This window comes from Bidens hawaiensis, unplaced genomic scaffold (assembly GCF_021521415.1).
Source record: "Bidens hawaiensis isolate Kalapana, Puna unplaced genomic scaffold, B.hawaiensis_p1.1 tig00042501_1, whole genome shotgun sequence".
NCBI lineage: Eukaryota > Viridiplantae > Streptophyta > Magnoliopsida > Asterales > Asteraceae > Bidens > Bidens hawaiensis.
Window position 1 is genome coordinate 132,097 of NW_027505790.1, and position 15,604 is coordinate 147,700.

A 15,604-nucleotide genomic window follows, 5' to 3' on the forward strand; every position below is an offset into this window, starting at 1 on the left:
AAACAACAATCCGTTCATGTTTTGTTTTTAAAATTTTATTGATTACTTTTATTTGCAATTTCTCATAAAGTTGTTTTTTGGTTTTATGTAAACCAAATGTAAACCAAACTTTTAAACTTTCTGGGTTTTAGTAAACCAATACTTATCTTCTATTTTGATCTAGCTCCAGAAATGGTCGACACTACTGCAGCCTCCACCACAGTTAGTATGGGATCCATGACTATGGGATCTACGATTTCCACCACTATGGGATCTACGGTTTCTACCGCTATGGGACCATTAGTTGGTACCCAAGCAGCCCAAGCAATTGCAAACCATGCTGAAAAACCTGAAAAGTTTTTTGGTTTAAACTTTAAAGCATGGCAACAAAAGATGATGTTCTACCTTACCGCTTTGAATCTTGCGAGGTTTCTAAAAGAGTCTCCCCCTCAACTTGGTGAGGATGCCGACACTCAAGCATTGGCTGCTCTTGATGCTTGGAAGCATTGTGAGTACATGTGTCGTAACTATGTGTTAAGTGGCCTTGCTAATGAACTGTACAATGTGTACCGCAAAGTGACGACAGCCAAAGAACTTTGAGAGTCGTTAGAACGCAAGTACAAGACAGAAGATGCGGGATCAAAGAAGTTTGTTGTGGCCCGATTCTTGGACTTCAAAATGGTTGACTCAAAAACTGTGATGAGTCAAGTTGAAGAATTGCAAATCTTGTTTGCAGATATACTCTTTGAAGGAATAGCTCTTGGTGAGGCTTTCCAAGTGGCAGCTATGATTGAAAAGTTGCCTCCAAGTTGGGTAGTGTTTAAGAACTACCTTAAGCTCAAATAAAAAGCAATGAACATGGAGGACTTAATGGTCCGTCTTCGAATTGAGGAAGACAATCGGGCAAAGCTAAAGGGATCTCAAGTTGATATATATGCAAAGGCCAACATGATTGAACATGGTCAATCTTCAAAGAGATACAAAGGCAAACCGAAAGGCAATGGTAAGGCTAAGTTCAATCTTGGACCTAGAAAGGGTGGTGTGAAGAAAAAGGTTGCATTTTTTAAAGGCAAATGCTACAACTGTGGTGAATCTGGTCACCGTGTTGGAGAATGCAGCAAGCCCAGAAAGGAGAGGGCAAATATGATTGATGAAGACGAGAAGCTTGTGGCAATGATCTCTGACCTTACGGCTATGATGAATGAGGTCAATGTGATATCTGACCACTCAAAAGGATGGTGGGTGGACACTGGAGCTACTCGTCACGTATGTCCAGACAAGACCCTCTTTAGTAAGTTTAAAGAGGCCGTGAGAGATGAAAAGCTGTACATGGGAAATTCGACTACAGCTGATGTCAAGAGAGAAGGTGAAGTGATCCTAAAGTGGACTTCAGGAAAGAAGCTGACACTAAGCAATGTACTGTATGTTCCCGAGTTGCGCAAGAGTCTTGTGTCAGGATGGTTGCTTAACAAAAATGGGTTTCGTTTAGTTTTTGAAAGTGATAAGTTTGTGTTAACCAAGCGTGGTTTGTTTGTTGGAAAGGGTTATGCCCTTAATGGTATGTTTAAACTAAATGTAATGGCTGTGACCAAAGATATGAATAAAAATGCTACGACTTCTGCTTATATGATTGAGTATCAAAATATGTGGCATGGTCGTCTTGGTCATATCAATTTTGATTCAATGTGTCGATTAGTTAAGTTAAATTAAATACCGTCTATCACTTTTGACTCAAAAACTAAATGTAAAACATGTGTTGAAGCCAAACAAACAAGATCATCATTTAAATCGGTTGAACGAATAACCGAACCCCTTGACAAGATTCACACTGATGTATGTGATTTTAAATCAATTCCCACAAGAGGAGGAAATAAATACTTCATCACTTTTATTGACGATTGTACAAGGTATTGTTATGTATACCTACTTAAAAGTAAAGATGAAGCCATAGACAAGTTTGTCTTGTATAAAAATGAGGTTGAAAACCTACTGAACCGGAAAATAAAAACGGTAAGAAGTGATAGAGGTGGTGAGTATGTTGCGCCATTTGCAAATCTATGCACACAAAGTGGGATTATACATGAATGTACCCCACCATACTCCCCACAATCAAATGGAATTTCAGAACGGAAGAACCGTACGCTAAAAGAAATGTTGAATGCCTTATTGTTGAGATCCGGATTGAGCCCGGATATGTGGGGGGAAGCCGTTTTGTCAGCTAACTATCTTTTAAATAAAATACCCCTCAAGAAAAAAGATGTAACTCCATATGAGTTATGGACAGGAAGAAAACCATCATATAAATACCTGAAAGTGTGGGGGTGTCTGGCAAAGGTGTTGGTGCCACCACCAAAGGTTCAAAAGATAGGACCGAAAACTGTGGATTGCGTGTTCATAGGTTATGCCCATCATAGTAGTGCATATCGGTTTCTTGTTTATGAATCTAAGAATCCCGAAATAAACAAAAATACTATAATGGAATCAAGGAATGCGTCATTCTTTGAAAATGTGTTTCCATGCTTGGGAAACACACATGCTAGTTCATCAACACATGCCAGTTCACATGTTGAAGAGATGGTTTTAGATGAAACTCGAGAACAATCCGAGCATGAGGAAGTTGAGCCAAGAAGAAGCAAAAGGCAAAGGACTGAGAAGTCCTTTGGGCCTGATTTTATTACTTACATTATGGAGGGAGAACCTCAAAACTATCGAGAGGCGGTCAACTCTTCAGAATGACCACAATGGAAAGAAGCCATCAAAAATGAAATTGATTCTATTCTGCAGAATCATACTTGGGAATTAGTAGATCTTCCTCCGGGTTGTAAACCACTTGGATATCGTTGGATATTCAAAAGGAAGATAAAACCTAATGGCTCCATTGACAAGTATAAGGCAAGGTTAGTAATCAAAAGGAAGGTCTAGACTATTTTAATATGTACTCACCTGTTACTCGAATAACCTCGATAAGGTTGGTGCTTGCAATTGCAGCTTTGAGAAATTTGGAAATACATCAAATGGATGTAAAAACTGCATTTCTAAATGGGGAATTGGACGAAGAAATATACATGGAACAACCTGAGGGTTTTTCTGCTCCTGGCCAGGAGGGTAAAGTTTGCAAACTCGTCAAGTCCCTATATGGTTTGAAGCAAGCTCCAAAGCAATGGCACCAAAAGTTTGACCAAGTCATGCTAAACTGTTTCGTTCAAAATAAATGAGTGCGATAAGTGTATATATGTGAAAGACACATCGAGAGGTTATGTGATTTTGTGCCTTTATGTAGATGATATGCTTATCGTTGGGAGTGACAACGAGATGATCGGGTCTATTAAAGATATGTTGAAGGCGAGATTTGACATGAAAGACATGGGCTTAGCTGACATCATTCTTGGAATAAAGATCATTAAAACCCAAAACGGTCTTGTGTTAAGTCAATCTCATTATATTGATAAAATCCTTGAAAAATTCAATGCGGGAGACACGAGTATAGCTCGAACTCCGATTGATACCACCCAACATCTGTCAAAGAATAGAGGTGAGGGAATTGCTCAGTTGGAGTATTCAAGGATAATTGGCAGTCTTATGTATCTTATGTCATGTACCCCGGCCGGACTTAGCATATGCTGTGAGCAGCCTAAGTAGATATACAAGTAATCCTAGCAATGAGCATTGGAAAAGCATGACAAGATTACTAAGGTATTTGAGATACACGAGGAATTATGGACTGCATTATTGCCAAGATCCAGCTGTTGTAGAAGGATACAGTGATGCTAATTGGATATCCGACATAAAAGATTCCAAGTCCACGATTGGTTATGTGTTTACCCAGGGAGAAGCTGCTATATCTTGGAAATTGTAACATCACAAAAATTTTGGTCCAAATTTGACAAATTAATAAAACTTAAGGATTAAAAATATTCATGGTAAATGTAAAAAGAAAAATAAGACAAAGAATGGAAGTAGCTTATGTTAAGGAATGGAGTAAGGAGACTCCATCCCACATCGGAAAAAGAAAGAAAAATAAAGCATTTTATAAGGAGAGAACATTCCATGGAAATGTTCTTAAATGGCAACCACTCTCCCTAGTCCTAGGGCACGGGCTCGGGTGAAGGGCGATGGGCGCAATGTGGCGCTATGATGGCGCACTTTGCACTTCGCACGCTCGCGTCGCCAAGAGCCACCTTTGTATTTTTGGATGATGATAAGATCAAGATATGGCAAGTTACCAAAAGACCAGGGACTAAAAATGAACAGATTCAAAGTTTTGCATCTTCGCGATACGCGAAGAATCCAAGTTGTGCATCTTCGCGATACGCGAAGATGCAGTACACGTGGAGAGACATGAACAACACGTGGCGACACGTGGCAAGCCTACGCGGCGACTCAGCGAAGCTAGTGCACCTTCGCGATACGCGAAGCTAGTGCAGCTTCGCGATACGCGAAGCTGCTTCGCGATACGCGAAGTTGCACAAATATTTCTATAAATAGGCCGGCCATGGGGGGTGGTCCTCCAGATGAACTTCCAGGAATTCTGCCCAATCGAGAAGTCGAATTCATAATAGACTTAATGCCTGGAATAACTCCGATAGCCAAATCTCCCTATCGTTTGGCTCCGACGGAAATGAAGGAATTAAAGAAACAGCTAGATGAGTTGTTAGAGAAAGGGTTTATTCGTCCAAGTTCATCACCTTGGGGAGCGCCGATATTATTCGTCAAGAAGAAAGATGGTTCCATGAGGATGTGCATCGACTACAAGGAATTGAACAAAGTAACTATTAAGAATCGATATCCGCTACCTAGAATTGACGACCTATTTGATCAATTGCAAGGAGCGAGTTTCTTTTCGAAAATAGACTTACGTTCTGGATACCATCAGTTGAAAGTTCAAGAAGATATCCCAAAAACAGCTTTCGGAACAAGGTATGGACATTATGAGTTCACCGTAATACCATTTGGACTCACTAATGCCCCAGCCGCTTTCATGGACATGATGAACAGAGTTTGTAAGCCATATTTAGATAAATTTATAATCGTATTCATCGACGATATACTTATTTATTCTAAATCAGAAGAAGAACACAAAGTTCATCTTTGGATTTTATTGGAATTACTTCGAAACGAGAAATTGTATGCAAAATTTTCCAAGTGCGAGTTTTGGCTGCATGAAGTGCAATTTCTTGGTCACGTTGTTAACGCCAATGGAATTCAAGTGGACCCCGCAAAGATTGAAACAATAGCTAAATGGGAGATTCCTAGGTCGCCAACCGAGGTCTAAAGTTTCCTAGGTTTGGCAGGATATTATAGAAGATTCATCGAAAACTTCTCCCGTATAGCAGTTCCCTTAACTTCACTAACCCGAAAGAACGTTAAGTATGAGTGGGGAACCAAGCAGCAAGAAGCGTTTGATTTACTTAAACAAAAGCTTACAAATGCACATATACTTGCCTTGCCAGAGGGTACGGAAGATTTCATCATATTTAGTGACGCATCTCATTCAGGTTTAGGTTGCGTACTAATGCAAAGAAAGAAAGTAATAGCTTATGCTTCTCGTCAATTGAAAGTACACGAAAAGAATTATACGACTCACGATCTAGAATTGGGTGCCATAATTTTTGCTTTAAAGTTATGGAGACACTATCTCTATGGAGTCAAGTTTATCGTGTACACTGATCACAAGAGCTTAAAGCATATATTTGATCAGAAGGAACTTAACATGGGTCAAAGAAGATGGATGGAAACCTTAAAAGATTACGATTGTGAAATTATCTATCACGAAGGAAAAGAAAATGTTGTAGCTGAAGCATTGAGCCGAAAGGAACATGAGAAACCCAAAAGGGTTCGAGCTTTGAGATTAGAACTACAAATAGATCTAATCGAGCAAATCAAGAAAGCTCAGAAACAAGCAATTGAAGAAAACCATATTTTCGAAGAAAAACGTAACGGCACCATTGATTTTTTAATAAAAGGAGACGATAACATACTCAGACTTGGGAACCGAATCTGGGTATTAATTGTTGGTAATTTGCGCGAAAGGATCATGAGTGAAGCTCATAAATCAAAGTACATGATGCATCCAGGTAGTGATAAAATGTATCAAAATCTTAAACCAAACTACTGGTGGAATGGGATGAAGAGAGATATTGCTTTGTACGTTGCTAAATGCTTAACATGTTTACAAGTCAAGGCAGAACATCAAAAGCCTTCAGGTTTGCTTCAACAACCTGAACTTCCTATATGGAAATGGGAGATGATAACAATGGATTTCATTACGAAACTCACTAAGACTACCCAACAACATAATGCTATTTGGGTAATCGTTGATAGGTTAACTAAATTCGCTCATTTCTTACCTATCAATGAATCTTATTCCATGGATAGATTGGCACGGATTTACGTAAACAACATCGTAGCATTACATGGTGTGCCATTATCTATCATATCTGATCGTGACAGTAGATTTACGTCTCATTTCTGGAATAGTTTCCAACAAGCGTTAGGAACTCGGTTAAATCTTAGCACTGCTTATCACCCCTCAAACTGATGGGCAGAGCGAAAGAACAATTCAAACGCTTGAGGACATGCTTCGAGCTTGTGTGATCGATTTAGGCGGATGTTGGGAGGATCATCTACCTCTGATGGAATTCTCGTATAACAACAGTTATCACACAAGTATTCAAGCCGCACCATTTGAAGTTTTGTATGGGCGAAAATGTAGAACGCCGGTATGTTGGTCTGAAACAGGAGATAATCGAATATCTGGACCCGAAATAGTCCAAGAAACAACGGATAAAGTGTTGCAAATCCGTGAACGACTTAAGACGGCAAGAGATCGACAAAAGAGCTATGCAGACGTTCGCCGTAAACCATTGGAATTTCAAGTAGGCGATAAGGTTTTACTAAAAGTGTCACCATGGAAAGGAGTTGTACGATTCGACAAGAAAGGAAGGTTAAGTCCACGTTTTGTGGGACCATTTGAGGTATTAGAACGAATCGGTATTGTTGCTTATCGCTTACGATTGCCAGAAGAGATGAAAGGAATACATGATGTATTTCATGTCTCTAACTTACGTAAGTGTCTGGCTGACGAAACTCTAACCATGCCTTTGAAAGATGTCGAAATCAATGAAAATCTAAAATTTGTAGAACAACCTCTACAAGTAAGTGTCTGGCTGACGAAACTCTAACCATGCCTTTGAAAGATGTCGAAATCAATGAAAATCTAAAATTTGTAGAACAACCTCTACAAGTGGAAGATTTCCAAGTTAAGCAACTTAAACGTCGAAGGCTAAAGTTAGTCAAGATACGATGGAACTCCCGAAGAGGACCTGAGTTTACTTGGGAGTTAGAATCAGAGATGAGGAAGAAATACCAACATCTGTTCTAAGCGAATCTCGAGGAAGAGATCCATTCTAAGGTGGGGAGGATGTAACATCACAAAAATTTTGGTCCAAATTTGACAAATTAATAAAACTTAAGGATTAAAAATAGTCATGGTAAAAGTAAAGAGAAAAATAAGACAAAGAATGGAAGTAGCTTATGTTATGGAATGGAGTAAGGAGACTCCATCCCACATCGGAAAAAGAAAGGGAAAAAAAGCATTTTATAAGGAGATAACATTCCATGGAAATGTTCTTAAATGGCCAATCACTCTCCCTAGTCCTAGCGGAGTGTGTGAAGCACCCGACGCGCACGGGCTCAGGTGAAGGGCGATGGGCGCAATGTGGCGCTATGATGGCACACTTTGCACTTCGCACGCTCGCATCGCCAAGAGCCGCCTTTGTATTTTTGGATGATGATAAGATCAAGATATGGCAAGTTACCAAAAGACCAGGGACTAAAAATGAACATATTCAAAGTTTTGCATCTTCGCGATACGCGAAGAATCCAAGTTGTGCATCTTCACGATACGCAAAGATGCAGTACACGTGGAGAGACAGGAACGACACGTGGCGAGCCTACGCGGCGACTCAGTGAAGCTAGTGCAGCTTCGCGATACGCAAAGCTGCTTCGCGATACGCGAAGTTGCACAAAAATTTCTATAAATAGGCCGGCCATGGGGGTGGTCCTCACCATCCAACTCACACTTCCAATTACACATTGTCTCGATTTACATGCCACGACCCGAGATAGCAATATCCCGACAAGCCTTACCTCGAGATGCGTGCCATAACCCTACTTAAATACCCTCTCGACTTACCTTCAAGTAGAAGTGTTGTTCAAATAAAGCACAAGCATTTATATAAATAAGCCATTCAAGGTAGGGGTTCTGCCCGATTATTATAATATAAATGACTTAGACCCTAGTCAGGGATATAGCCCGTACCTTGATTTTATAAAGTGAAAATAAGATTTTATAAAGTCGAGATTATAGATAAAATAATACTTCTTTATTTTATATAAAGATTTTTATTTCTTATAATAAGGATTTGAAATATATGTTTTCTTCACGAAGAAGAAACAAAGGTTTATAAATGATTTTAAAAGAAAGGACTAAAGGTCCTTATATTTATAAAGAGATAAAATGTCAAGGTAAAGGTTATGCAATCGGACTAAAGGTCTGAAGCTAGATCGTTGATCTAGTACTTATAAAATGTTATTCTCGTACTATAGGTCCGAGGTAACGAGACAAATTGGTGAGAAACACCAACCAAGAAGAAAGGTGAATAGGTCCAACTTTTTATAAAACAAAGTCTTGAATGTTTGCATGGGATTATATCCCTAAAACTTTATAAACAAAAGTAATACTGGCCCTCAGGCTATTGTATACGTTTGTCTGGATCCTTACATATGTGGGCAGACGGTGGGCATACCGCACCACACTTGCTAATGCCTCCGCCAGGTTGGGCCGGACCCAAGTAATTTCCGAGAGGGGATTATCTCGTGTATATTGAATAGTTGCCAAGACCTCGATGTTGCGGTATCGCTGAGAGGTTTCAAGTATAACTAGAGGTTTATAATAGTATATTTAACTTGGTTGTTTCCTAAGCCACGATGGGCCGGGTCACAAGATATCCGAGGGGATAATTAAGTAACTTAAAATATTTTGAGTCAGCGTGTTCACCAGCATATGTTGCTGACGTATTTTTTTTATAACTATATAAATCATGGTTTTAATATCCAAACACTTTTGTATAACTTAACGGGTGTTTCAAACCCCGTGATTTGAATATAATAATATTTTATTAAAAGTCTTCCGCTTTACAACCTTTAACTCTGATGTATTTACAAAACAGGTACCAACGTTGGGTTGTCACGCCCAGGCCCTGAGCGGGGTGTGACAGAAATCCTCCAAACAAACACTTATAGCAAGATCCACGATGGAATATGAGTTTATTGCATTAGACAAAGCTGGTGAAGAGGCGGAATGGTTACGCCAGTTTTTGGAATATGTTCCAAGATGGCCAAAACCTGTTACGGCTATTTGCATACATTGTGATTGCCAATCGGCTATTGGAAGAGCTCAAAGTGCAATGTATAATGGAAAATCTAGACATATACGCCGTAGACACAATACTATACGATAACTTCTCTCAACGGGGGTTGTCACTGTTGACTACGTGAAGTCAAAGGATAACATTGCGGATCCGCTTACAAAAGGCTTAAGCAGAGAGGTCGAATATAAGTCGTCAAGAGGAATGGGACTAAAGCCCATGGAGTAAGTTAGTGCAAAGGAAAACCAAACCTATGAGATTGGAGATCCCAAGATCTAGGTTCAATAGGACAACCTAACTGCATGAACTAAGGGTGGTCACTGTGGGGGGCATAGCTTATGTATAACTTGACACATAAGCTAATATTTATATTCCCCTAAATTATAAAGGGTGTTTAAATAAACATCCTAGTCCATTCCTAAGAAAGCCAGTGACAAAGGTGAGGCTAAGCATAACATATGGTTGATATGGAGATCATGGTAACCATAATGCTTTTAATGATTTGAGGGTCAAATCACCCAAGTGATGGTTAAGGATATGTGAATCATGGTAACCATAATGATTTGAGGACCAAATCACCTATGCGAGAGAGAAGTAAGGTCGCTTCAAATGGATTTGTGGGGGGGGGGCGCAAATCCTAGAGCTCTCGCAGAACCAGGCTAGTGTTCCATGACCAAGAACGGACATGACAATGAGGGGTTAACCAGACCAGGAAGAGTGTTGTGTGAAATGTAATATCGTCTGCATCAAAAGGTGATTGGTTCAAGGATACCGCATCTACCAACCACTAGGAGACTAAGTATGTTTCACAAAAGAAGATTCAAGGCTAACGCTACCTATCCTGCAACACTCAACCACTGTAACTTTATTTGAAACGTGAGTGTACGGATCGATCTCCATTCATGTGGGGGATTGTTGGAAATTTTGGACTAATAATAATTGTTAGTAATAAATATTAATGTGTTACTAATAACTAATTATTAACGGGTCCAAAGAGTAGAGATGAATGCGACGTCGATATTCTAAAGTGTGTTGTGAGAACTTGAACTTTGGTAAAAAGGAAAATGGATTTGTCCCATATTGGTAGAACGTTTGTGAGCCCCCTTAGTATTTTTGTGTAGTAGGGTTGGGTAGTGTGACACTTGTCATGGTAGTGATGAGTCAGCAGCCTACGTGTCGCCTTCTGGAGAGTTGAGTGCCACCAGCTGCCATGTGTCATAATTAAGGTGAGTCAGCACGCCATGTGTTAGCGCCTGAGCTCACCTCACTTCTGTGAGTGACACGTGTCCAGTGACACATCACACTTCCTTGCTATAAATAGATGTGTGTGGGAGCATTTGACAGTACACAACACTGACACAACTCACAGCACACATTCATCACCCGGCCTTGCATCATGAAATAGTTCGGTTCGTTTGTTTCCAACTTTCACACTCTAGCTTCAGGTATAGTTCGGGTGCTAGGTTAATCCCGGCAGTACACACTGCTTAGGCTGTTGTACCCTGGGAGACAGACGGGTTCACTTGGGTGGCCCGAAATCTGTTTTAAAGGACCTCTGTTAAACAGAAATCCTCAACCAACACCCGTTTTATGTTGCTTTCATTTTTGTACTACTGTTTTCTATAATCAATTATGTAATTTTATGTAAAGTTGTTTTGGTTTCTTTCCTCCACTCTTGTATTGTAAGCAATATTAATAGAAATTTAAAGTTTATTGTTTTGTTTTAATATTGTGAACGGTGTATCTACAGTTTTCGCTGAACCACGACGCATGGGTCCATAAACGAATATTCGGGAGTGATCCCGGTGCAAGTAAACGAAACCTTATTTAAACGAAAACATAAACACCGGATTAACAAACACAAAATCCAAACTTCCATTATAACAAACAAAAACTTGTACTTAAAACAAAAAAAAAACTAAAATCAAGAACCAGTCACTAACATAAATGAAATGCACATTTAAGCCCTACAAATTCCATCTTCCCTCCCATAACAACTAACGATAAACAACACGCGATAACAACATTCTTCCTTCGCTTACCGACGTTCCAACTTCCAACATAATCATCAGGGGCGCGCTCTCTTGTTGGTACAAGCCGGGCATTTGTACTGCTTGATATGCTCGGCTCTTGCAGGTGTTATCTTGACACACGAACCATGGAACCAGACCTCGCAAATATCACAGCAGATCCAGAACTCATCAGCTGCGTAATTCTCACCACATGAACCGCATAATGTGTCCCCGTGTTCCTCTTCGTCGTCTTCTTCTTCTAAGCCCTCTTCATCTTCGTCTTTCGGTGTTGAAGCTTTTGGAAATTTAGACTGTTGTTCAGAGCCTTTTGCCTTTCCAAAAAAATAAATAATAAACAAAAAGTCAGCAACTTTCGCCGTATCATGAAGGATTGGGCCAAAACTAGAGGTGTACAAAAAAACCGGTTTCACCCAAATCGCCAGTTTCAGGACCGGTTCTCCTTAAAATCTACCAAACTGTTTTAAAACCGAACCGGTTTGAGGAAAACCGGTTTATAAACCGGACCGAACCGACGTGACCATGCCGGCTTATCTTGCTTCTAAACCGGTTTAGAAACCGAATCGGTTTGAGTCAAACCGGTTTTGACCAGCCGTTGACCAAACCGGTTCGGTTTGGGTTTGAAACCGGTTTTGTACACCTCTAGCCAAAATAAAGGTCATTTCTGGTAATGTTTAAAACGGGTCAAAATGGGTCGGGATGGACTGGCCCGAAACACTTTTATGTCGAAATTCTGTGTTTTTGCAAATAACTTGCGTGTCAAATATGATTGCAAAAAAATACGTTATTACAATTATCGCCCACGGCAAAAGTTACTGTTTTTACCCTTTTACCCTTGAGTATTCTTATAACTGAATCTTACAAGTCTTCCAATTCAGTTGTTATCACTCATATCATAAATGTACCAAGGGTAAAATTGGCATTCTGCTTATTAAAGTATGCGTTACATGCACGTTACATGCACAGATCTTAAATTGAGAATTTTTCGTTTGTAGACAATGAGTAATACTTTACGAATAAAGTGATTTTGCTGCGTATACGCGATAACAACATATTTCTATACCAGGTAGTTGAAAATTTAAAATAGATACAAGAACCTTAGAGTTTGACTTTGACTTGCTGCTGCTGTGGTTTGACACAGTTGACTTCTCCTTCACTTGCTTCTTAGCCAATCCTGACACAACTTCAAAAATTGTTGGGAGATCGTTTATCATATTAAACAAGCGTTTCCTGCATCCCAAATTTGCAAATTCAGCCAAAAGAAAAACAAAACATATGATCAAACAATAGCCTCAAGAATCTAAATATGTTAATTTTAAGATTATAAAAAAAGTACCTATCGGCTTTGTCAAATCCAAATCTAGCCCCAAAATAGAAGGCTACAGCGAGAAGCCATGCATCACCATGAACCGCAACTAAAGCTAGCCAGTCCTTTTCTGGCATACCGTCTCTGGCAAAGTTAATCCCGAGTGCAGGTTCCGGAAGCTCGGGAGGTACCTCCTCAGCAGGCAAATTGACCTCCCATTGCTCGTTAGGATATCCATACAGACATAGGTTTTCCTTCTCTGAATTCAACGAAAAAATGTTAACTTTAATGTTGAAGTTGATAATTGCACGTTTAATACCTAATGTAGCATACAATTTTTTGAAGCAATTGACTCATAAAAGAAGACGGAAAATAGATTACAAAAGTATGTAAATAGAATTTGTATCATATTTAGCAACATAATTATACACAAATACGGCAAGTTTAGTTACGTGTGCTAAAGATATTCGCTGACATAAAAACATATTCTTGCAAGAATATTAGGAAGCAGTTAATTCGCGGCTACAATAAGTTAAGTACTTTAAACGTTCAAGATTTTATCAAGCAATTTATAAACTTCAAAACATTGACCTCGCATTCATGCTCTAAACCTTGAAAACATAAAATTTAAGTTTACGATTTATAACCGTGTTTAAATAATTTGTTAGCCAATTTATCACCGAAAAGCATAAAAAGTAATTAAAGACCATTATTCTAACCACTTTGCATTTTTGTAATCCAAACAAAAGGTCATGAAGTAAGTCGCGTGATAAAACCTCGATGTTAAATTTTAGGTCTTTGACTCAAATGTGTTAAATGTGATATTATAAACTGGATGTCCTAGTTATACCATAAATTCATAATAAAAAATAAACGTTAAACACGAGGGAACAAATGGTTCTCGATTAAGGCGTATACAGTTACTACTTGCTATTACAATCATATTGTTGGTCTGCTAGACATATAGAAAGTCTAACATGGCAGATGCCTAATAAACCAACAATGTGAAATAGCAAGTTAGCAACTGCGTGTGCCTAGTCGTAAACCTGTTGTTCCCTCGCTTTTCACATTTACTTTTTGTAATGAACTGATAACATAACCAGGAGACACAGGTTATAACATAACAGTCAATGCATTTGAACCATAAACATAAAATTTAACAAGAGATTTTATTACTTGACTTACGTCATCACTTTTTGTTTGTGGTGATGTCATAACTTTATTGACCAAAACATCAAACGAACAAATGAAAACAATATTCTACTCCCTTTTAGTTTTAACCATGGAAATTGCAACAGTTGCCATCTTTTGATGCCTTGAGTGAAAATTTACAACAGTGTAAAGATTCTTCAATTTATCATAATTAACCGTTATCAAAGGTGTGCATGAAAACGAAAAAAAACGAACGTTTAGTTTTATGTTTTTATAAAAACCGAACTTACGGTTCAGTTTTGGTTCGGAAAGAAATAATAACCGAAAAACTGACCGAATGTATATATTTTAATTTTTTATTTTATATATTTAGCCAAATGTATAACAATCAATTAGTTATTAACAAAATGACTTGCACCCAAGTTCATTATTTTCGCCAAAAATTTTCTTTTTAACCAAAATTTTCACGCTCAAGTGGCAAAACCAAAAAAAACCGACCCAAAACCAAACGGTTTTTCAAAATTCAAAAATCAAAATTTCGGTTTTCGGTTGTGTTTTAGCCCAAAACCGACCCAACCAAACCGCGTGTCTATAACATTTTCTTTAGAGTCAAAACTTCCATAAGTTGCAAATTTAATAAGCCGAAGCGAATTGCATTCAATTAACAGTATCTAAAAACCCTAATGAACACTCTGTTGTTAAACCCTACTTGAACATATAATTGCATCCGAAAACCAAACTTACGTTCCGGTTTTGCAGAAAATAAAACCGAACCAAACCAAATTTATAGATTTTCATTCTTTACTTTTGTATTTAATGTAATTTATAGAAATTTAATAAATACGTAACTCAAATATATTCAACCAAAAAAAAATTACCCAAAATTGGCAAAACCGAAAAAACCGACCCGAAACCAAACAGTTTTCAAAAATTCAAAAACAAGAATTTCAGGCTTTTGGTTCGGTTTTAGCCCAAACCGAACAGCGTATCTCCGACATTATCTTTACACTCAAAACTTCCAAAAGCTGCAATTTTGCATTCAATTAACATTATCCAAAAACACCCTACTTGCACAAACAACAACTAACCCGGGTCACACTGCTGATAAAACTCTTCAACATCTGCAAAACAAAAACCCATCAAAAATTAGGTCAAAATTCACCAAATTGATAGCAAATTAACAAAATTAAGCAAAAACAAGAAGTGGGTATTGGGTATAATCGAACCAGTAGTAAGGGCTTTAATTATGCCAGCTCTTCGGCTCTTGAAATCCCGAAACACCTCTTCGACAGTCCGCGGGTTGTAGGGTTGACCTCCGTCCATATTCGGTCAACGCGGGCTGTAAAATTTGGGGGAAATTGGTGGGTGATGAAATTGAGAGTGCAGGTGACTTAGAGTTCAAAGGAATTGGGCGAAATTGGAGGATTTATGGAGGTTTAAATAACCTAGATTTGGTGGTTTGGTACCATCGGATGACCCGAGTCTCTTGTGTTTGTCTTTGTCTTTTTCTAAATAAAATAATCGGTTTTATTATTTAAAAAAGGTTTGAATGAGGCAGCTTGATTCGGCTCTAGATCGAGTTTGAGGTAAAACAAGTGAGCTTAGGTCGAGCTCGGCTCGGTCATAAAAATGTGTCAGATTGGGCTCAGTTTGTTTGTTATTTATTAATTGACTTATATATGTTTTTAATAGATTTTATAAGTTAACAG

The 15,604-nt window shown here is 38.6% G+C and overlaps 1 protein-coding gene across 1 annotated transcript; it reads right to left on the bottom strand.

Moving 5' to 3' along the window:
• Nucleotides 1-11,313: 11,313 nt before the first annotated feature.
• On the bottom strand, nt 11,314-15,307 carry LOC143615334 (PHD finger protein ALFIN-LIKE 4-like). Its single transcript, XM_077088483.1, has 5 exons — nt 15,122-15,307; nt 14,984-15,016; nt 12,774-13,002; nt 12,535-12,667; nt 11,314-11,751 (listed from the first exon to the last, which is right to left on the bottom strand). The coding sequence occupies exons 1-5, from the start codon at nt 15,216-15,218 to the stop codon at nt 11,476-11,478; spliced, it is 768 nt and encodes a 255-aa protein (XP_076944598.1). The 5' UTR covers nt 15,219-15,307; the 3' UTR covers nt 11,314-11,475.
• Between the last annotated feature and the right edge of the window lie 297 nt (nt 15,308-15,604).